We start from the raw sequence: 23,646 nt of genomic DNA, 5'->3' as shown, positions 1-23,646 counted from the left end.
TCTATTGAGTTCTTCATGGTAGCGATGTCATTTTTCATTTCTTCTTGGTTCTTCTTCAGTTCCTCATGGCTCTTCTTCAGTTCCTCATGGTTCTTCCTCATTTCTTCTTGGCTATTGTCAAATTTCTCTTTCATTCTTTTTAGCCATCCTATGATCATTACTCTGAATTCTTGCTTTGGTAGGCTGCTTGCCTCTGACTCGTTTACTTCCTTTTCTGGTGATGCCTGCTTTTCTTTCATGTGCGGACTATGTTTTTGTCTCCCCATGGCCTCTCTTTTCAGGATGTCTGGTTATGTGGTGTTCCTTCTTCTTTCCGTGGGTGACAGAAAAGAGCTCCCTTGAATCCACGTGTCTGCGCCAATTCGGGCTTCTCAGCTGCTTGATGGACCTCTCCGCTGGGGTTTTCCAGGCCTCAGAGAAGCTACTCCTTTCCTCTTAAGGTGGCGGAGCCCCCGAGCCGCAGCCCTCAGCTCGCCGCCACCTCCGCCGCCGCGGTCTTATTGATTTTTTAGAGAGAGGAAGGGAGAAAGAGAATTAGAAACATCGATGGGAGAGAACATTGATCAGCTGCCTCCTGAACCCCCCCTACTGGGGATGTGCCCGCAACTAAGGTACATGCCCTTGACCAGAATTGAACCTTGGACCCTTCAGTCCGCAGGCTGATGCTCTATCCCATGAGCCAAACCGGTTAGGGCTTCATTTAGTTTTCAGTAACATTTTGTTGTGTGTTTTATTTATTTATTTGTTTATTTAATTTTTTAAAAAAATATATTTTAATGATTTTTTACAGAGAGGAAAGGAGAAGGATAGAGAATTAGAAACATCCATGAGAGAGAAATATCGACCAGCTGCCGCCTGCACACCCCCTACCTGGGATGTTCCCACAACCAAGGTATATGTTCTCGACCGGAATCAAACCCAGGACCTTCCAGTCCCCAGGCCCACACTCTATCCACTGAGCCAAACCGCTTTTGGCTATGTGTGTGTTTTAAATAACTGATTTTTAAAATATATTTTTATTGATTTCAGAGAGGAAGAGAGAGAAACATCAATGATGAGAGAGAATCATGGATTGGCTGCCCCCCTGCTCCCCTACTGGGGATCAAGCCTGCAACCTGGGCATGTGCCTCTGACTGGAATCGAACCTGATACCTTTCAGTCTGCAGGCAAACTCTCAAACCACTGAGCCAAACTTGCTAACGCTTAAGTAACATTTTGTACTTGGGGTTTTTCTATTAAGGCTAGATTAATCTGACTATTTGCAAATATGTGCGATAGGGTTTTTTATCTTTAGTGGTAAGTTGATAGGCATTTATTTTCAGCTTTGAATTGTGGTAATTATGTAATCTGCAAATTGTAGTTACTGGTTCATTCATGATCTATTTCTTTCTCTAGGGTTCTCTATAAAGGTGTTTTTAAAAGGCTGATTTCTTTATATGAGCCATTGTTTGGATTGCTTCAGGAGGTCTCAAGGATTCACCCATTGCCTTACCTCAAAGATTTTACCTTTCCTTCTGATATTGTTGAATTTTTAGGACAGCCTTATTTAGAGGTCTTTAAGAAAAAGATGCCTACAGCTTTTGCAGCTAAATTGCTAACTAAACTGTTCTAAACAAAAGAACGATCACTGAGGTGCAGTGAAGAAACTTCACATAGGAGTTCCAATAAAGCTAATCAAATGAAGATCAATGTACAGAATAATGTGGATCTTGGAGAGCCAGTAAAGAAAAAGAATATCTTCAAAGGTAATATACTTTGATATAGCACATACTTAAAAAAAAGTTGAAGTTACAATATATTCATGGGTTGCATAGAAGTAATCCCATACTTTTTATTTGTAACACACATTGATTGTCTTCAAAGAGGTATGGTAATGAAAACATGTGTTTTCTAAGTTTGAACATTTAAAGTTGTTTGTTCCTATTGTCTCATAGTTCTTTGCTTGCTTCCTCTACTTTTAAAAATAATTTGGCAAGAAATATCATGCACTTACGTATTTGTTGATTTGAAAATGGTATGCCTAAGTTTTTGTATTTGATCTTTCCATCTCCACAGCAGAGTCATCAGAATTTGATGTGAGGGCTTTCTGCAAACAGCTGAACCACAGAGCTATTCAGGTTTGGATTATTTTAATATAGCTTGATTTCTGCTAATGTATACAGTAGATGCCACTTACCAAGGACATAGATTGAATCTTACTTCTGTATTTTATCCCTTAGTACCATGTTAGTTCTCAGTCTGCTTCTGAGTGGAGGCACTCCAAGGGATTTTAGTGCATTGAGTTAATTCAGTTAATAAAGTGCCTTCAGAAACATTGTATTAAATGTTTTGCTAAAACTATAAAGTGACCCTAGGATCCATCGTAGGTGTGGATTATACTGTAGCTTAAGAGAATGGGCCTTGCAGTCATAGAGAAATACACGGTTTGAGTCCTTTAGTTTGTACTAGCTGGGTGACCTTATGTAAGTTTCTTGACTTGTTCATATCTCTACTTCCTAATGGTATGTACCTCATGGGGTTGTGCCATTTAATGTAAGTTTAGTTCCAACATAGAGTCAGGAGTATGGTAGATACTTAATTGGTATTAGATGTGATTAGCTACTTTCAGTGTCATCATCATCATCCTCATCACGATACTTCCATTTCTTCCTGTCCAGGTTTAAACTTCAACATGACTCCTTAGTGTCTGTAAATTCTTTTTGTTCTGGACCTAACAAGATGTATGTCCATGTCACCCTCTTTCATCTGGTAACTACTTGAATTCTGTTACCCTTTGTCTTCTCAAAATTGTGTGTGTGTTTTTTCTGGTTTGCTTCATGGGTTATTTTTTACATTCCATTTAAGAATTCTGTCATTTCTAATGTCAGAGTACTTTCTTGAATATTTACAAAGCTTCCAGCTTGCATTTACATTATGTCCAATTCATGAGTTCCAGAGGGAGGAACAATAATGATAATAATAATGGCTAATACATACTTACATTCCATTTACTCTTTGTCAGGCATTGTCCAAAATATATATATATATATTTTGTTCAAAAGTGTTTGTTTAAATTAAACAGTGTACCAGACATGTACTGTATATAAGAATGCTTAAAACAGGGATCATTTGGGGGTCTGGAGTGGACTATTCAGTTTACATGATTTCTGATGGGAAAAGATGATTTCAGATTCAAACAGTCTTCTGGGTCGAGTTAAGTGTGGGAATGGAGGTTCCATGTTCCCCATACCTGCCCCCATGGAAGGAAGTGAACTCCTCCCCAGCAGCTTCTCCTTTCCAGCAGCAAAGAAAGTAACACACCTGTGCTCTCTTTCCCAGGCAGCCAGCTCCTCCCCAAGCCTTCAGCTCCTCCCCAGGCTGCAGCTCCTATTTCAGTTCCATGTACAGGGCTCTGGTCTGAGAGACCAAGGAAGACTGGCCTGGCAGCTATCCCTGCTGACCTTGCTGTGATGAACAAGCTGACAGGAAAGGGTGTAACCTCAAAGTCCCTGTGACAACTTAGGAAGCTAAAATGCCCTTTGCTTTAGAGCATGGATGGCGAACCTTTGACCCAAGGGCTGTATAAGGCTTGCAAAAGGCGTCAGGGTGAGTTAATTAAATGTTTGACCAAATATAGCAGACTGATTTTTAAGTTGATAATTTTGTCTGTCTGTAGAATGATACTATAAATACCCAAGTAGGCACTTGACAGAAAAAAGGTTCCCCACCTTTGCTTTAAAGAGGAAAAAAAGCATGCACAAAAATTTCTCAAATTGTTTCCAAGTGACATCTCTAACGGGTGTTTCCTAAAAACTTCAACCCAACAGTCGGAACAGACAGTGTGAGACAGTCCACCCTGGCTATTTCTCCCGCACAGTATCTTCATTCTCCAACTACAATAAGTGCTTAGACAGAAAGGCCAAGTCTGTTGGGATACTAAGAGATTGCTACATCACCAATAAGGAACACCATATCCAAATGATGGTTTCAGGAATGTTGCTGAATTTCCCCAACTGTAAATGACCCTGGATGTTTTTTTACAACAGTGAGACAATTTACATATATGTAGAACCATATCTTTTCATCATGCACCACTGCTCCTCCCATCCGAAGGTTAAATCGAAGATGTATACATATCCCTTACATCTCCTTCGCTCCGAGCCTGCCCGTGTCCCGGTCATACATGCTATGCGCTACCCTGCTGCATGAGAGAATGTTTGAATTTGTTTCTTGCTTAGCATATGATTGTCTTCTCTTAGTTTTTCCAGATGTCTGCGCACAACACAGAGTCTGAGTTGTTCATCTTGTCACTGTGATTTCCCCCGGAGTGGTCTCACTGCGCATATATGACTGGGCCCCGGTGTTATTCGGCTACCAGGGTTTCTTTCCTAGAACCAGGATGATGAAGAGGACGAGGGAGATGAGACACAGAATCACAGCGGACACTATACCCAGCACCAGCCAAAGTGAAGTCCCAGCTTGCTGCGGAGGCCCGGGCCGCGGAGGCCTGGGCCGCCGAGTCCGGGGCTGAGGCCTGGGCTGCGGAGGCTGGGGCGGTTGAGGCCTAGCTGGCGGAGGCCGGGGCTGAGGAGGCGGGGGCGGCGTGGGCTCCGTTTCGTTTACAACATAGAGAACAATGTATCCCGGTTCGGAGACGATGTCGGGAGGGTTTTTGACATCACAGATGTAGGTGCCGTTATGGTCATACTGCATATTTTGTATTTTGATGGATGCGTCTTTCTTGTGGAGGTCTCCAGCCCAGGTGACCCTGTTCTTGAACAGCGGGAAATCCCCGAGGAACACTTCCCCCTCCACGAAGTAGAAAAAGGACACGGTGGTGTTGGGCTCCCCTGGCCGGAAGCTCCAGGAGACTGTGGTCGCCGGGCCTGTGGTGATATTAGACTTGAACTTGCATGACAGCACCCCTTGTGTCCCAAAGGGCACGTAGATTTCTTTTGGGGTGATTACCTCCAAGGCTGATACTCCAGCAGTCAACAGCCCCAGTGCTACCGCCAGCACCGACCACAGACAGTGCCAGCGGGCCCGGTTGGCAGTGTCCTTCCAGGACCCGGCCCCGGCCCCGGCCCAGGCCCAGGCCCAGGCCCAGGACCTGGCACAGACTCCAGCCCCTGCGGGTGGCGCCCACATGCTTGTCGGCTCAGCCCCGCGGCCACGCTCCAGGTGGTTGGGCTGCCGTTGGCTCCACACAGGGCCGCCGCCTGGCCACCACCCCGCCCGCCCAGTGGCCCCTCCGCGCCTTGCTGTCAGAAGTACTTTAACTCCTATAATCCTAACACAGGTCCTGTGAGATAGGGGTCATCATTAGTTTCCATATTTCAGGTGAGAAAATCGAGGTGCATAGAGATCAAGAAACTTGCTTAGAGTACGTGGCAAATATGGGGCAAGAGCTGGGATTTGAGCGCAAGCAGTTTGGTTTCATAATCTGTTCTTTACCATTTACACCCGTCTCCAAAATGGTTTTTTCAGCCCTGTTTTAAGAACTGTGGCTCTCTGTGACCCTGAAACTTCTGTAGTCCGTCCACCTATTCTTAGGATTTGAAGTTGGTTCGTCAGAATCCCTCTCATTCATGACTCACTGCCACATTTTTTAGCAATTAGCACTAATATGCTCAGTTTGCTTTCATTTGACTTCTTTAACCAGTCACCACCACAAAGCATTGGCAGGTTTATACTTTTATATTTTCTATTGGTTTTTATATTCTTGAGGATAAGAAATTTGGAAGAAGGTACGCTTTGATTGAAGGATGGAAGCAGACATAATATGTGACATAATTTCATAAGTAGTAAAGTTGGTAAAATTCAAACGACTTAATACAGAAAGGTGGATTGAAGAGACAAAGGTGCAACATCAAAAGATGGTTAAATTGAAACTGAAAACGGTACTTAATTAGGTATTTTAACATATGTTGAGCAATCACCTCTGACTTCATGTGTCTTTAGTAACATTTATAACCCATCATTGAGGAAGGTGACTTGGGGTATAGAAGGAAGTGAAGAGCAAGTTGTGGGAGTCCAGGAGAGGAAAGAGGCTTTTCAGTGATTCTTTTCTCCCATCAGATAGGCTTTGACCAATATTTAATCATGTGGAGTTTGTTTTTTTTGTTTTTTTTTTTCTTAATATATTTTGATTTTCCACAGAGCGGAAGGGAGAGGGATAGAAAGATAGAAACGTCGATCAGAGAGAAATATCGACCAGCTACCTCCTGCAGACCCCCTATTGGGGTTATGCCCCCAACCAATGTACATGCCCTTAAACGGAATCGATCCTAGGACCTTTCAGTCCTCAGACCAGCGCTCTACCACTGAGCCAAACCGGCTTCGGCTAATCATGTGCAGTTTTATTCTTATGTGTAGGTGACAGAGATGTGTTAGAATATTTATGTTGTTTTCTGTGTGCAATTGAATTCAGTTGTAGATGGGATCTATTGTAGCACAGGGGGGGACAAATTTTGTGTTAGGAGAAGTGAATAAAAAATTAAGTTTTTTAGGACAAAGGGAAAGTACAATTAACTTGAAAAGGGTTTTTCTTTTTTTTAAAAAAGACCGATTTTCAGCCTGCCCAGCATGGCTCAGTTGGTTGAGCATCACCCTATGAACTAGGAGGTTTGATTCCTGGTCAGGGCACATGCCCAGTTGCAGCTCAATTCCCAGTGTCAGGCAATGCAGGAGGCAGCCAATCAATGATTCTCTCTCATCACTGATATTTCTCTCCCTCTCCCTTCCTCTCTAAAATGAATAAAAATATATTTAAAAAGTCGGATTTTCAAATTTTGATAGTCTGAGTCAACTTTTCTCTATTGTTACATATAATATTTACAGTTCAGTAACAAATCACCTTTCTATATTTAGGAAGACCAGCTTTGAATTTAAATGTCCTCAGTCGCAACTAAAGGCATCGAAACATTCTCAGAATATAATAGAATTTCCGAGTGCCACAGCTTTTGTGCAAAAATTCCAAAAGGCTGAGACTTTCATACAACTTTCTGAAGAAATCCAAATGGCGATTGTGTGGTGCAGGAGCAAGAAGCTCAAGGCTCAGGCTTCCTTTCTGGGCAATAAACTTCTTAAAAGTAACCACCTTAAACATGTGGAAGCTCAAGGTTATAGGTAGGTATATTAAAAATTATGTTCTTTGTTATTTAGGAAATAGTATATACAAGTCAGCTTTCTTTAAAATGGGTAAGGGGGCCTAAAAGTAGAATCTGCTCCATCTGCAATTTTATTTGCTGCTTTTGTTGGGCACAGTTGTATCACTGTGAGGAGTAAACTTGGTTAACACATTAAGCCTCCAGCCTGTTTTGTGTTTTGTCACCGGTGACTGGGTGCTTAACGTGTTAATTGGATTTATTTATTTATACTCTTCACCATTCTATTCATCCATTCATTCAGAAGCATTAGGAATGTCTGAGGATACAACTGTATGTAAAGCAAACTTAATCCTCACAGATGCTAGCTTTAGTAGCAATGATGGCCCGTCTGCCCACAGCTTCAGAGAAGCAGGATGAGTGAGTGAGAGCAGATGAAGAAGGTGCCTGCCTTCTACAAGGGCACACACCATACTCCGAGGTCAGGGTCAGGTAATGTTCCTTCCTAGGAGCTAGACTCTCTGTGTACTGCTTTCTTTGCATAGAACTGCCTAAGGATAGTCATCTTTGTGAGCCAGTAAGTACTGCTTGAAATAATACATGAAATTAGACACTTGAGGGCTTTATTTTTATTGAAAACAAAAAGAAACACAAAAAAACAATAGATGCTCACAGTAACAATGTCAGCCACAAATGGCAATAGAGATCTTATTCCCCCTTCACAGAGGCAGTCCTTCTGACCAGGTTTTAGTGTGTCCTTCAAGCAACATTCTGTGCATTCACTATAATCTCTTATCTATAGTTAGTTATATATCTATTCAGGACTTTATAATGGTTCCCATTTTGTCTAAAATTTGTTCATTTTTTTACTTTATCGAAAAAATATTCCCATTTTAGGAAAAAATTGGATATAGTAAAGGTTTTGTAACAAGTTTTGATAAAAGGATATGGTAGAAATTAAGTATTCCTCAGGAATGAATTTCTGAAAAAATTTTCACATTGGGATCCCTCAAAGGCTGTCCATCTAAAAGGGATCTCAGGGTGGGAGCAGCTAGAGATGGAGAGAATTGTCTTGCTCAAGATTGGGTTTGATGTCAGGGGTAAATGAAGCAGAGATGATAATCATTAAAAGTTCATGAAAAGGATAACAAACTAGTGTTTATTTGGTTAAACCATTATTTTGCATTTCACAAATATATAGTGCTGTTTTGCTGTTTAAGATGTAGAATATTTTAAATGTACTTCGTGTCCACAGTAATTGTAGGGTAGGCAGTATTATCCTCATTGAATAGGAGAGGAAATTAAGGGTTTTGCTCAGGGTGTTGGAGATGTACAGGTCAATTCAGATCGCCTGTTATCATCCTTTCTATTTCCATTTTAAAAACATAATTTTATTGATTTCAGAGAGGAGAAGGAGAGAGAGAAATATCAGTGATGAGAGAGAATTATTGACTGGCTACCTCTTGCACACCCCCTATTGGGGATTGAGCCCACAACTCAGGCATGTTCCCTGGCCAGGAATTGAACTCTGACCTCCTGGTTCATGGGTCAATGCTCAACCACTGAATCACTCCAGCTGGGCTGTATTTCTATTTCCACTGGGAAATATATCTAGCCTTTCACTACTCAAAAATCTCTGCTTATATTAAGGCAAAAAGACAAAACAAACACCAGTTTGGAGACAGAGATCAGTTATTAATAACATTATAATGGCCTTCCACAAAGTTCTATATGTTTAAAAAAGAAGAGGGGAGGATGGTTGGGCAGGAAGTACAGATGCATGCTAATCTTTTTGAAATCTGACTAAACAACCGGTGAGGCAGTTAGCAAAGTACCAGTGCACCTGTGGCAATGCACCCTATTCAGAAGCAAAATACCTAAATCAATCAGCTATTTGAGTTCTGAATTCCGAAACTTGAAGATGATACAGATGAATCACAAATTGGGAAGCTCAAAGCTGTCAGTCTTGTGTGCTAGAAGCCCTGTCTTCTCATTCTTTATATAAACTTCTTCAATTTTATTCCTTTTTTCTTATTCAGTTCCTGCTACAACTTCCAGGAAGTTGTTTATACAGAAGTGGAAGAATGCACCCTCACAGACTTTTTCCTATTTGAGATACATCCTTTCCCCAGTACCACTTCAATTAATTACATTATGAACAGATTAGCAATTATCAGGAAAAAGCTCTGACACTAAGTATGGAGGTATCTCACCACTAAGCTACCTTGCTAGGCAGTTGTAGGAGCTACTTTACTTTGGGAATATAAGGGGGACACATTTGCCTACAGCCTGAATGAGGGAAGTCGTGCTCTGAAAACAGATTTGAGTTGAAGCTCCTATTTTCTTATTTTTCATCATGATTCTGGGGTTGTACAAAAGAATGGGATTTAGGTAAATTGTGTATTTCCTGTTGGAAGTTGGTGAAAAGGAGACAAAAGTTTTTGAGAATGTTTTCTGCCATTTAACAATCTCAGATTTTCCCTTTCTCTCTGTCCTTTAAAGTTTGCCCAAGAAACTAGAGTGCATAAAAACATCGATTTGCAACTGCCTTCTTTGTGGCTCAGATAGCAAAACTTCAAAGCATCATTTGAGACTAAGAAGATCACAGAATAAGTTTTTACTGAGACAGAGAAAACCACAGAGAAAGTTGCAGCCAACGCTTTTAAAGGAAATTCAGCAGCCCCTTCAAGGGACTCAGAGTTCTACAGATATCATTAAACGGAGCCTCTCACACCGAGCAGTTCATAAAACTAATCTCTATGCTAACAGTAAGCAACTCTTGAGTAGCAGAGCTTCAAATCCTGTCATACAAACTAAGGAGAAACAAAATCATGAAAACATTGCAGGAAGCAATGAAAATGAAAGGGATTCATGGACCATGATGCAAATAACTAAACATAATACACCAAGAAGCATTAAGGAGACAGATGACATTGATGATATTTTTGCTTTAATGGGAGTTTAGATACTCCTCTGTGGGACTTTTAAGTGATTAGCAAACTTGTCCAGTGTTCTGCTGTTTTAAGTGGAACTTCTGAGATCCGGAAAGATCTGAAAGCACCACTTGGACTTGAGACTTACTGCAACCTTGATAGCAATTCATTTCAGTTCAATAAACATTTATAGTAGCCTTGTGTCATTTATTGGCAGATGGTAGATTATTCAATGGTCCAATTTGCCAGGTGTTAAAATGAAAAAATCTAAATCCTGCCCTTGAAAAGCAGATATCCAGACTGAATCTGGTAGGGTCCCTGAAAAATAATAATTTTATAACTTACCTGGGAATAAAGACCCGATTACTCAGGTTTGTAAAAACCTTCTCCAAGCCTTATTAAAAAAATAAAATAAAAAATGGGGAGGAGGTAGGGAATAGCAAGGAAGCATGGAAAAGGCCACTTTGGCCTTACTGGCTCCATTATAGGTAAGTCCACTTCTGAACATCAAGGTTTGTAGCTTCTATGGTAGTCTGTCTTATTGATACATTAAAGTTGATCATTAAAGGAACCAAGGACAGGTGCAGACATTATTTCACTTTATTTGTTCACCTTATCTCATAGAAGAGGATGTTAAACTGCTTTTGGAATTTTCCAATTTGTGGGATTTTTTTGTTTGTTTGTTTTATTTATAGGGTATATGTGTCTGATTCTGGGAAGGATATACTGGAATGTGACCCAGGGTTATACATGAAATATAACAGAATAAAACAAAGTGGAAGTAGGTGAGAAAGGTAAATGAAAAAATAGAATTAGAAGACACAAAATAGACCCGGATATGTGGCTAAACATTCTATATATTAGAGGTAATATGCAAATTAACCCTCACAAGATGGCTGCCTACAAACAGGCCAGCAGGGAGTTAGTGAAATTGAACTAACCCCTAATTCAACTAAGGAAGGCAGGCAGGCGAGCAGTTGGGAGCCAGCAGTCCTGGGTTGTGAGAGGGATCCCAGTTTGGAGAGGGTGCAAGCTGGGCTGAGGGACACATCTGCCATGCACAAATTTCATGCACTGGGCCTCTAGTAGATAAAAGGAAATGTATAGAAGCACAAAGGGAATGAGCAAGGCCAGATAAAGAAGGGAAAGGAAATAGAAGAAAATGATAGGATGGATAAGGAAAAAAATGCATTATATATGAAAACACTTTCATTTTTTTATAAGTCTATATAATATAAAATTTACAGCTACAACCTACTTAACAAAAAGAAGCTTATTAACTTTTCTAGTAAGCTTTTCTAGAACATTTGAAAACTTACCTCAAACTTCACACCATTGTTTGAAAATACATTAAGATTTTCCTCTTGGAACAATGAACAAGCAACATGCTAATGTCAGATGACAGCATCAGTCCCAAATTATAAGTTTACTAGAAGTTAAGTACATGAAATTCATGCATGGGGAAGGGGGGGATCTCCTCAGCCCAGCCTGCACCCTCTCCAATCTGAGACCCCTCAGGGGATGTCCAACTGCTGGTTTATGCCCAATCCTGGAGATCCAGTCAGACATCCTTTTAACAATTTTAGACTGCTGGCTCCTAATCAATCACCTGCCCGCCTGCCTGGTTATCCCTCACTGCCTCTGTGTGCTGGCCTGATTTCCCCTAACTCCCCCTCACTCCCACTTTGGACTGGTTGCCTCTGTTGGCCTGGTTACCCCTAATTACCCCCCTTGCCAGTCTGGTTGCCCCTAACTGCCCTCCTCGCAGGCCTGTGTCTCCCCCAACTGCCCTTATCTGCAGGAAGTTGCCCCAACTTCCCTCCTCTGCCAGCTTGGTCACCCCCAACTGCTCTCTCTTGCAGGCCAGGTTCCCTCCCAACTGCCCTCCCCTGCTGGCCAGATTGCTCCCAACTGCCCTCCCTTAGAGGCCTGGTCCCTCTCAACTGCTGTCCTCTGCTGGCCATCTTATGGTGGCCATCTTTGTCCACATGGGATAGCCATCTTGTCTTGAAGTGATGGTCAATTTGCCTATTATTCTTTTATTAAATAGGATGGTTTTCAAACTTTAGGCTGTTTGAGAATCACCTAGTGGGTGGTTTAAAAGCACTGATTCCTAGTCCTTTCTGAAGAGAGAAACAGAGCCACAAAATAAAGCCACACAAGTTTGCAATTTTAATGAGCCCAGGTGATTTTGATGCAAGAAGCCCAAAATGCAGAGTTTTATTAAAAAGAGAAGGAGAGCAGGGCTTGTTACATAATGATTTAATGAACAGTTCTTAATCAATCTTGAGTGACTTTTCAGTTTCTATTTCTCCTAGCTTCCTATTACTCCAAGTGGTAGTAGTTACCAACCACCTTAAAACATGGACAATAGCAAGAGCTTATTCATGACAAGTCTAGTAATAGCCATCAGCTTCTAAGATTCTAAGACTTATTCCAAGTCTTGCTTCTGCTTTTATGATATTTGCTCATGACCACTGAGCTACTCAGTTCCTTTGGGCTTAGGTTTCTTCATATGAAGTAGCATTATTGTTTAAGAATCACGCAGTTTTAATTACAATAGAAGGAGACTGAAGATTATCCCTCATTGGAAAAACCCGAGTCAGTGAGTTATCTAAGAAGGTAAAACAATAAAGGCCGGAATGGACTATGAACCTAGCCCTCTTTTCCCTATTATTAATGTTTCTTGCAGTAAGTTTCTTCTTCTCCTTCTTTTGAGCTACTTACAATTCTGAGAAAAATAGAAAGAAGCTTCATATGACGTAAGGTTCAAGTCTACAAAATGATTATTTATAAGGAATATAGTATTTTATATCAGTTATTTTCCAAGCAATTTAAATTCAAATGTTTAAAATTTTTAAAAATAAACTATAAAATAAAAGTATAACTTACCTAGTAAATTAGAAACTACTGTAGTGTCATAGTGAATACCAATTTAACAACTTCTGGTGGCATTAGAAAATCAAGTTGTTTATAAGAGAAGTGTGGTGAAACTTCCCCTGTATCTTCAAATCATCTTGACCTTCTTTAGCTGCTGCCATAATGAACAACTTGGAGTAGGACCAGACAACTGTAGCTTGCCTCCTACTCCAGGAACCTCTCACTTCTTGCCTCTTGGCTTCTGACAAGCTGCAGAAACTGCTTGGCCCTTGGTGGACAATACGGAAGAGGTGTGGGTCACCCTCCTCCTTTAATGGCAATTCAGAGGCATCTACACCAATAAAAGAGTAACATGCAAATTGACCATAGCTTTGTGATGCCCACCAGCCAACCAGTATGCAAATTAACCCAACAAGATGGTGGGTTAATTTGCATACACAGGTGCTGAGTGGACAGGAGCAGAGCCTGATGCTTAGTCATCACAATGGCAATGATGCAGGCATTCTGCCCTGCCCCTCTGGGCAGCATGGCAAGGTGGAAAGGCATCTCTGGGCCAGAGCAAAAAGGCATTCCAGCCAGAGTGAAGATGGTGCTGGCAGCCCAGGAAAGGAAGGCCCATTGCATGAATCTTTATGCATCAGGCCTCTAGTATTTCATAAGGCTCCTCAGAAAGTCAAGATCAAGCAATCACCTGAAGGTGATTGATCCTGATCTCAGTTTATTGGTTGTTTCTACCATGGACCCACTGAAATTTCATCAATAGTTGTTTTTTTAAAATATTCATATAACGACTCAGAAAAAGATAAGTGACAGGCATAGATAGGAGCATTTATCTTTACCCTACCTTAATAGAAAAGAACTCCCTTTTTAACTACTCTATTTTAATAATTATATATATATATATATATATATAAACTCTAATGTGTAAATAGACCAAACTGCAGAACAACTGGTCCCTATGATGTGTGCCGGCCACCAGAGGGTGTGCGTGGAACAGGGTGGGTCTTGGCTATGGTGGGATGGTGGAGCAGGTGAGCGGGGGCACCAACCAAGGCAAGTTGCTGGTTGTTGTCATCGGGGTGAGCCTCTGGTGGTTACTGAATATTTTTTTCTTCCATATGCTGTGGTCCTGCCTGGCGTTAGCACCTGCTGCTGGTGCCGGCACCAATCACTCCACATTGTCAGCAGGGCGAGCGGGGCCAGGAATGAGGCTGCCAGCAGACAGGGGACTGGGGGCCACAGTGACAGGGGCCGGACAGGGGACTTGCCTCTGTGCCTACTGGAGCTTCATGGCCCTCGGTTCCTTTCAAGGTGCACTGCACTGGGCCCCTAGTATATACATAATAGACATTCTTTAAAAGACACAGCCCAACAAATAACATGGGAAAACTTTCTCTACACAGTAGTAAATACGTTTTCATATTATGGGCTTCTATATGTTGCTCTTGTTTGTCAGTTTGTTAAAATAGGGAAAACTGCTATTATCTGTTCTAATGAACTGCCTAATTCAATCACTTATAAACCCTCTTCCCTCAGGCACAAATTCATTCCTGCTTTGAGAAGATGTAGGTTTTAAGGTTGAACTGGTACTCTGCAAATGACAGATATGCAACCTTTAAAACAATGTAGAAATGCTTGTGTATAACTCCAATTCCCATAAAAACTGTGGAGTCTTCAGCAAAGTTAGGTGCCATTAATTAGTCTTAAGATTTCCTGTTTTATAGTTGCTGTAAAACATCTCAACAGATGGATTCCAGAATAGGTCACAGCACTGTGAAAAGAAAAGAAAAATCATTTTCTTCCTTACTTCAGAGGTAGTAAAAGATATGAATTCATCTAACTTAAAAAATTGTTTACAAGCTGAGTTTCATGTATGAAAGAGAACATCTTAAATTGGCCTTGACTCTTCCCGAGTCCCTAAATCTAGTGCTCCACACTACCTGATCTATTACCTTCATGATTTTAAAAATGTCACCATTATCTACTATTTTGTTTTTTTACTTGCCAGACTAAAAGTTGTTTCTGTTTTTCAATATGGAAGACAATTGACATATAACATTATATTAGTTTCAGATGTATAACCTAAAGATTTAGTATTGTATATACTACAATATGATCACAATAAGTCTAGTTAACATCCATCACTATACATAATTACAAAATTCATTTTATTTTTCTAAAATATATTTTATTGATTTTTTTACAGAGAGGAAGGGAGAGGGATAGAGAGTTAGAAACATCTATCAGCTGCCTTTGCACACCTCCCACTGCGAATGTACCCGCAACCAAGGTACATGCCTTTGGCTGGAATCAAATTTGGTCCACAGGCCTATGCTCTAGCCCCTGGGCCAAACCGGTTAGGGCAAATTTTTTTTTTTTTTTTTTTTTTTTTTTTTTTTTTTTTTTTTTTTTTTTTTTTTTATGAGGACCTTTAAGATCTGCTCTCAGTAACTTTGAAGTATGCAATACAATATTATTTATAGTCTCCATGCTGTATATTACATCCAGGTCTTATTTTACAACTGGAAGCTTTTACCTTTTGACCCCTTCATTCATTTCTCCCACCACCCAGCCCCCACCTCTGGCAACCACTAATGTCTTCGCTGTTATCTAGAAGCTTGGTTTTGGTTGTTTAATTTCCACATATAAAGGACATGATATGGTGTTTGTCTCACTATTTCACTTAGCATGCCTTCAGGGTCCAGCCATGTAATAAACAAGCAAGATTTCATTCTTTTTTCTGGCCAAAAAGTATCCCACTGTCTATTTAACCCCTTCATCTTTATTCATCCATTGACTGACACCTAGGTTGCTTCCATATTCTGGCAGTGAACATGGGGTACATTGGATAAATATATGTTTTCATGTTCATTGGATAAATATCCAGAAGTGGAATTGTTAGAACAAATGGTGGTCCTATTTTTTAAGTTTTTGAGGAACCTCCACACTGTTTTTCATAATGACAGTACCAATTTACATTCCCACCAACAGTGCACAAGAGTTACCTTTTCTCCACATCCTTGCCAACATTTATTTCAAGTCTATTTGATAACAGCCATTCTAACAGGCAGGAGATGATATCTCATTGTGGTTTTGATTTGCATTTCCCTGGTGAATAGTGATGTTCAGCATCTTGTCATGTATTTGTTAGCTGTCTGTACGTCTTCTTTGGAAAAATGTCTCTTCAGATCATCTACCCATTTTTAAATTGTATTATTATTTTTTCTGAGTTGTATGAGTTCTTTGTGCATTTGGGGATATGAATCCCTTATCACATATATTATTTGTAAATATTTTCTCCCAGTTAGGTAGCCTTTTCATTTGTTGGTGATTTTCTTTGCTTTGTAGAAGCATTTAATTTGATGTAGACCGATGTCAAGGAACTTACCGCCTATGTTTTTTTCTAAGAGTTTATGGTTTCAGGTATTACATTCAAGTCTTTGAGTCTATTTTGTTAATTTTTGTTTACAGTATATCGTACTTTAATTTTATTCTTTTGCATGTGGCTGTTAAGTTTCCCAACACAATTATTGAAGATATTGTTATATCCCCGTTGAATATTCCTGTTTCTTTTGTTGTGTTTGAAGGACTAATATGGTTTTTCCATGCAGATAAGGGAAGAAGGACAGTCCTGGCAGATAGGGATTCATCAACATAGGCTGGAAGACTCTTTTCATTGCTGCTGGAGCATGATGTGTGCTGAGGGGTGAAGTTGAGAATGGGGTGTCAGATCATGGGCAGAGTTTGTATTTTACCCTGTAGACTGGTGTCACCTGAACCTGGCTGATCAGAATTACTTGGAAAGCTTTTAAAATATAGCTACCACTTAGGGAATTTTATTCAGTAGGTCTCAGTAGGATTCTAACCTATGTTTTCTAAAGGCCCTGGTGATGGTGATCCGAGTTGGGGAACCCTGATTGTAGGTGACAAAGGAGTCACCGAGTCTTATGCAGGGCAATTTCAATCACCTTGCATCAGAGGAAGAGCATGCTGGAGAACAGATTTAAAGAAGATGGGGCTTGACGTGAGGAAATCTATTACAAAATTGAGGCAAGACATCATGAGGACCTGAATTCAAACATTGGCATGGAAGATGGACAGTACTACTTATTTAGACCTATAATCTCCTAATAAAAGAGTAATATGCAAATTAACCACCACTCTGCTATACCACAAGCCATTCCCACCAGCCACACTCACCAGCCAATCAGAGTGAGTATGCAAATAAACCCAACCAAGATGGCTACAGCCACAGAGAGCAGGAGGGAGGTATGGGTTTACCTGGCAACAGAGGAAGCCAGGCTTTTCACCTGCCCTTGCTCAAAGCTACAAAGTTTCAATTATAGAAGATAAACAAATTCAAACAGAAATGGCTGCCACCACGGAGCTAGCAGAAGGCTTGGCTGCACTCCAGGCTACAAAGTTTCAATTGTAGAAGGTAAATAAATTTCAGATACCAGGGCCTCCACTTGGGTCACCAGGGGGCATGGCCAGCCTGAAAACCACCACAGGCCCCTCGCCCAGGCTGTTCCACCCTTCAGGGCAAACCAGCCGGCCCCCACCCATGCACCAGCCCTCTATCCTATTTAATAAAAGAGTAATATGAAGATTGACCATCACTCCAACACACAATATGGCTGCCCTCATGTGTTCAAAGATGGCTGCCCCCATGTGGGCACAAGATAGCCACCACAAGATGGCCAGCAGGGGAGGGCAGTTGGGAGGCACCAGGCCTGCAAGGGAGAGCAGTTGGAGGCGATGAACCCTGCTGGGGAGGGAAGTTAGTGGTGACCAGGCCAGCAGAGGAGTGAAGTTGGGGGCAAACAGGATGGCAGGGGGGCAGTTAGACATCCATCAGGTTGGCATGGGAGTGGTTAGGGGTGATAAGGCTGGAGGAAGAAGTGGTTAGGGGCAATCAGGAAGGCAAGCAGGTGAGCAGTTGGGAGCCAGCAGTCCTGGGTTGTGAGAGAGATCTCCGACTGCCCGTTTAGACCCCATCGAGGGGTCCCAGATTGCAGAGGGTGCAGGCTGGGCTGAGGGACACATCCTCCCCCCGGAGGAATAGGTGGAGCAAGACCCATTATTTCTTCAACAAACTATTTGAGCACCAGCTGTTGGCCAGGCACCATTCGGGTCCCAGAGGAGACAAGCAGGGAGGGGAGCCAGTGCTTAGGTAGAGTGCTTAGGGGAGCCAGTGCTTACATTTTGAAAAGCCTTTCTTCTCTGAACCAGGAAGAAAAATAAAGATAGCTTTAGATGTGGAAATCCTGGGGTAGGTGAGAGAGTTTCTGTGTTGTCAGTGAAGGAGGATTTGTGATCAGTACCAAGAGTGGAGAGCAGGGAGATGGGGTTCCTGGTAAGCAGTGAATATTTGAAATCAGAGAGTTTTTGAATTGGGGATGTGGAAGAGGCATGGGCTATATACATTAAAGAGAAAGTAAGGTTTTAGGGCCACCCTTTAAAATGTTCTGGTCTGCAAAGAAAGATTGCCACAGACACAATTGACTATTAAATGTACAAATATTTGTCTATCTCATCAGTAATTCAAGAAATATATGATAAAATAATTTTGAGCTACTGTCAAATAGACAAAGAGTGAAAAGTATGTTGTACCTTGTTACTAGACTTTAGACACAAAGAGATGTAAAATGTTGTTATCATCATGAAAATGGAAAATGATATAGTCACACAATGAATCCATTGTTTTCTAATATCCTTTTCCCTTACAAAATCTTACATAGAAATCAAATCCATGAAAAAACAAGTAAAAGCAGAATTGCCGTGGGTAGGAGTATATGGTAGACACAGGGCCCTCCCATTGAGGCCCCCTACCAACTCCCCTGGAGGAGACTCATAAGACACATTCTAAGATCAGTTTTGAACATATTGTTGTATCAAGTAAATATGTATTGATATAAGCAATTTTTGGTGATATAGTAAAACCGTCTTTAAAGCAGTTTAGAAAACTGTTTGGATAATGAAAAAAAAATAGATATCTGTGCATTGAGAAAAAGATCTGGAAGAATCTAGGTGAAAATGTTAACAATGATTATCGTTCCAGCAGTAGGATGAATCTTTTTTCTTCTATGAGCTTATTTGTATGCTCTATTTAAAGGAAATAAATAAATATGTATTGCTATGGTAATGAAAAAAAAATTGACCAAATAATGTGTACCAAAGTCTTAGGAGTGTGGAGTGTGTGTGGAGTGTGTGTGTGTGTGTGAGTGTGTGTATGTGTGTGAGTGTGTGTGCATGCGCACGCACCAATATATTCAGAGACAAATACTTTTGGCCCATCCAGCTATGGCCTCTGAGCTTCAGTCCCACCCTTCTATAATATATTGTGTGATTTTGTGGCTGGCAGGCTGTAATACCACATGGTCTTTGCCAGCTGGTAGCTGTACCAGAATGTACCACTAGAGGGAGGTTGGAAGGCAGGAGAGGAGAGAAGGGACTTGTTCCTTCTTATTAAGACAGTGTTGCCATGTCACAGCTCTTCATCTCAGGTAAGGGCAGCTGGAGCTAGTCCCTAACTCATCGACACACTCGCAGACCCAATTGATCCCTCAGAGGTACGAGCAGCAACGGGATGGTGTTCTGCCCTCAAAGATCTGGGTCCCAATTCTGCAGATGCCTTCCTCCAAAAGTCTAAATTCTCATAACCCCAAACCCTGTCCCTCGTTTCCCCAGCACCGGGATTGTATGGAACTGTTTCCAGCAGTTCTCTCTGTGTTACCTTCAGTGTTACCTTTCCGTCTAACAGTGTTTCCCAAACTTTTGACATGTGTGTACCCCTTCTATAATTTTCGTAACGCTGACTACCCCTCATACTCATGAGAATGTAGAATTAGGCACAGCTAAGCACGGTGCAGTGCATATCCCCACCAAACCACAGTGCAACGCATACTCCCACCAAACTCTTCCCATGCCCATTGGGGGTACTCGTACCACACTTTGGGATACACTGGTCTACAAGTTTAACTATGGCTTAGGACATCTGGATGGCCACCGAACGAGCCAATCAGGGAATGATGCCAGCCCCCACCCCCACCCCCAATGGCCATTCCCTCCCTTGGCTGGCCCGATGCCTGCCTGCTCACTGGGCCTCCCCTCCCACCAACTGGTTCTTCCACTGTTCAATCAATTTGCATATTATGCTTTTATTATATAGGATTAAGAGTTTTTATTCTATTGCTTAATTGACTATCTCCATTCAGTAAAAGCTTTTTCAGAAAAAGGATCACATGTGTTTGTTATCACACATGTTCCAATATCTATCAGAGTATCAGGAATATAATAAGGGCATGATAGATATTTATCAAACGAGTAGCATTGGACTGAAGGAAAAGTTAGGGACAGAGAGAAGGAATAACATGGTTATTCCTCCTCTTTTGTTTACTGCTTTTGGTCAGGAGAGAGAAGAGTGTTTTGAGGAGAAGAGCAGAGATTTTTCCATAATGAGGGCAGAGGACAATCAAGAATTGACAGTGTCTGAACAGTTATTCTCACTTTCACAAGTGCCCTGAAAGGGTGAAAGTCATTTCTATGACATTTTACTATCTGTCTACAACTTATTTCCCTAAGAAAAAATATTCCTTTGGAAGAAAGTTCTAGATTTCTGCAATGTAGACTAATCGTTATGTCCAAATCACATTTATCATCTCATTCTTATTTCAGATACTTTTCATTTCACCTCCCCCCAAAGCTGAAACTAACCTGTTCCATCTCTGAACCCCCATCTCACTTTATCTCTAGTTCTTTCTCAGTACTGACCAGTCTGCCTTGTTCCTGTAATACTTTTGCTCAGTCTGCTTGCACCGTCATGCAGGGAATGTCCTCCTTCCTCCTGATGGCACACAGGTGCTCAGTTAGTGCATTTTGAGTAAATGCTGAATGAATTAATTCAGGAATACAAAAGCCTGATAAGAACCAGATGCTAGGTTGGCATTAAGAATTTCTTAATTCAAGAAACATAATAGCTCTGGAAGTCACTGGGACTCAGTTGAAAGGCCAGTCAAACTTATATGCATAACGTGGGAATAATCCATGCACCATCTCTAAAAAGTATTGATTCTAAAAAGTATTCTGTCATAGATTTTAATTAAAAATGCATTCTTCAACATAACAATGCTTTTTGAGACTTTTGACATTTTTAGGCCTTAAAAAAGATAAAAGACTAACATGTATTATTTGAATTCCTGAAATAAATTTTGATTTGGTCTTGATCTGAAGGTGTAGGCATAAATCCCAATTTAAGATCTAAAGGATATTAAAATTAAAAAATTTCCGGCTGATTTTCACTGTTTAGAAACATTTAGAAATAACCTCTTGAAAGAATATCATAATTATCTCAAGCTACATAAAATTATGGTTAAAGTAAAGGGAGAGTAGAGAGAAAAATGAGAAACGAGTTCCCAGCAAACCAAGGGGGTGGAATTAAAGCTCCCTGTGCCTGAGAAATCCGATTCTCATACAGCAATCTTTCAAACTTTATTCATTTTACGTCTTTCTATTGTAACATGTAGACTCACATTTTAGTGTAACTGAATAACCCTAGGTATAATTATTCCCTGTTGACCTTATCTACACCTTAACAGCATTTGCTCAGGAAATAGTCTTCATTATGGCTTGTTCAATACCCGCCATTTCCACCAGGGGGCAGCAAAAGGCTATACCCAAGTTACTCTCTTGCTCATTCTGGCTTTAGTTACAAACCAGGAAGAGGAGCCTACTCTGCATTCCAGCCCTTGGAATCCCAACTCCACAGCCTCAGACAGAATGGAGACAATCTACTTATCCCAGGAAGAGGAGATTCAGATAAACAGATGTCTCACAGGCACAGTGGATGCTCATGATTTCAAGGATTGGCCCTGAAGTGGAAGCAGGTCCCAGAACAAAGAAGCCCCAACTTTGGCCAAGAGTGGCATAACCCGAGTTTGCCTTCAAGGAGCAGAGACACCTGACCCTGGGAATGGCTAGACTTAAAAAAAATTAAAATAAAATAAAGTTGCTACTTAGATAATCGGATGTACAGTATTTTTTCTACATTAGAGACCAAATGTAGAAAACTGGCCTTGGAGAAAATTGAATAGTTATTTCTACTCTTTGACAGCCTTGAGGCAAAATTTCCAAGTCAAATTTATAAGGTGTATAGGGATTTGGTTGCTTGTTTTGCTTTCTCTTCTCTTGCCAGTTACCTCCTGAGAGCTGGGCATGGATCAGTAAGATCCCTCCACTGTGGCTGCCAGCAAGTCTGTGCCTGATTTGGCGAGTTTCTGAAAGGTACCAAGGCCTCTGGTGGAACATAACACCCTAGTACTATGCCAACGAATGGAGCCAAGCCGCATTTCAGTGTCTGCTGCTGAACCAAGCTCTGAGCAGCAGCCATCTTTTCTCCCCAAAAAGTTCTTACTAGAATCTTTTAAGTGTTTGATTTTGCAACTAAATGGGTCAAGGAAAAAAAAAATGTTTTTAAATCAGGGTTCACTCAGAAAGGAGGTGGTCTCTGTACATCCAACATTTTCAAGAGACCCATCATCTGTGCCCCCAGATTCGCTCACAAAAACATGCATGGGCACATGTCAAAAAAGCAAAACGTTCTCCCGAGAATCGGGCTCCTAAAAGCTTTCTTTTTCACACCAGTATTTATTGCTGTTTGTTCTCATAAAATCTGCCAAGGCAGATGCTGGCATAGCAATAATTTTGCCTCAGGAGTGTATAAGAAAACACGGTCAGGGCAGTCAGAAGATGTATTGTATTCAAATAGCTACGAGGTACTCAAGCGCGGCAAAGCCAACACATGGAGTCACATCTCAAGTCGATCCCACTAGCGTTCACAAGCTACCCCCAAGAGCAGCGAGGTGCCCAGAGAAAAGGAATGTTTAGCTCCTTGTCCCAACAAGAAACTATTTTGTTCCTCATTCTATCCTAAATGCCCAGAACAGTTCAGAGGTTCCGTGCATATGTATCAAATGGAGAAAATTCTTAAGAAATGTACCACATCAGAGACCATTATCTATTAGTAAGTCCACTGCAGACCATCTCTTCCCCCCTCCAGCACTAAAGCAGATCTCGATTTCTTCAGCTGAGCACTAGCTGAAGTAGTTGTCTTTGGCCGAGGGCCATGTTGGATGTGTCCTCAACAGCAGTCATGTCCAGAGAGGCAAGCTACTCACCCCTGATGAGCAGGGGGACAGATACTGACTGAGTAAATGGAAGATTCCCACCTCACACTCTCTCGGGGTAGGCCTGCCAGGTTTAGTAAATAAAAATACAGGTGTTCACTCAGCCGGCATGGCTCAGTGGTGGAGCATAGACCTATGAACCAGGAGGTCACTGTTTGATTCCTGTTGAGGCACATGCTCAGACTGCAGGCTCAGTCCCCAGTGTGGGACATGCAGGAGGCAGCCAATCAATGATTCTTTCTCATAATTGATGTTTCTCTCTCTCTCCCTCTCCCTTGCTCTCTGAAATAAATTTAAAAATATAATATATAAAAAATGCAGGTGCTCAGTTAAATTTGAATTTCAAATAAATGAACTTAGCACAGGACATACTTCTATTCTAAAGAATTCATTATCTGAAATTAGAAATTAACCAGGCATCCTGATCTTTGGCATTTACACTGAGTGGCCAGATTATTATGATCTCTGAATGCATAATAATCTGGCCACTCAGTGTATATTCCATATAATAAAAGTCTGATATGAAAATTGTCTCCTCAACCAGGAGTTTGACCAGCAGACAGA

General features: G+C 41.2%; 1 protein-coding gene and 1 pseudogene across 1 annotated transcript; one reads left to right on the top strand and one right to left on the bottom strand.

Annotated features, from left to right (window-relative positions):
- The first annotated feature begins 1,377 nt into the window (after positions 1-1,377).
- Positions 1,378-10,673, top strand: LOC118722798 (nucleolus and neural progenitor protein). Its single transcript, XM_036444796.2, has 4 exons — positions 1,378-1,745; positions 2,056-2,117; positions 6,851-7,107; positions 9,588-10,673. Exons 1-4 carry the CDS (start codon positions 1,679-1,681, stop codon positions 10,048-10,050), a joined length of 849 nt encoding a protein of 282 aa, XP_036300689.1. The 5' UTR covers positions 1,378-1,678; the 3' UTR covers positions 10,051-10,673.
- On the bottom strand, positions 3,029-5,127 carry LOC118724774 (annotated as a pseudogene).
- Positions 10,674-23,646: the final 12,973 nt, after the last annotated feature.

The sequence above is a fragment of the Pipistrellus kuhlii genome, unplaced genomic scaffold (assembly GCF_014108245.1).
Source record: "Pipistrellus kuhlii isolate mPipKuh1 unplaced genomic scaffold, mPipKuh1.p scaffold_m20_p_2, whole genome shotgun sequence".
In the NCBI taxonomy this organism is placed as follows: Eukaryota; Metazoa; Chordata; class Mammalia; order Chiroptera; family Vespertilionidae; genus Pipistrellus; species Pipistrellus kuhlii.
This window is presented reverse-complemented; position numbering and strand designations above follow the sequence as displayed.

Coding starts and splice junctions, on each gene's coding strand:
- LOC118722798 (XM_036444796.2), top strand. CDS start 1,679: ATGAAGATCAATGTACAGAATAATGTGGATCTTGGAGAGCCAGTAAAG. Junction 1,746..2,055: donor GAAAAAGAATATCTTCAAAG/GTAATATACTTT, acceptor CCATCTCCACAG/CAGAGTCATCAGAATTTGAT. Junction 2,118..6,850: donor TGAACCACAGAGCTATTCAG/GTTTGGATTATT, acceptor TCTATATTTAGG/AAGACCAGCTTTGAATTTAA.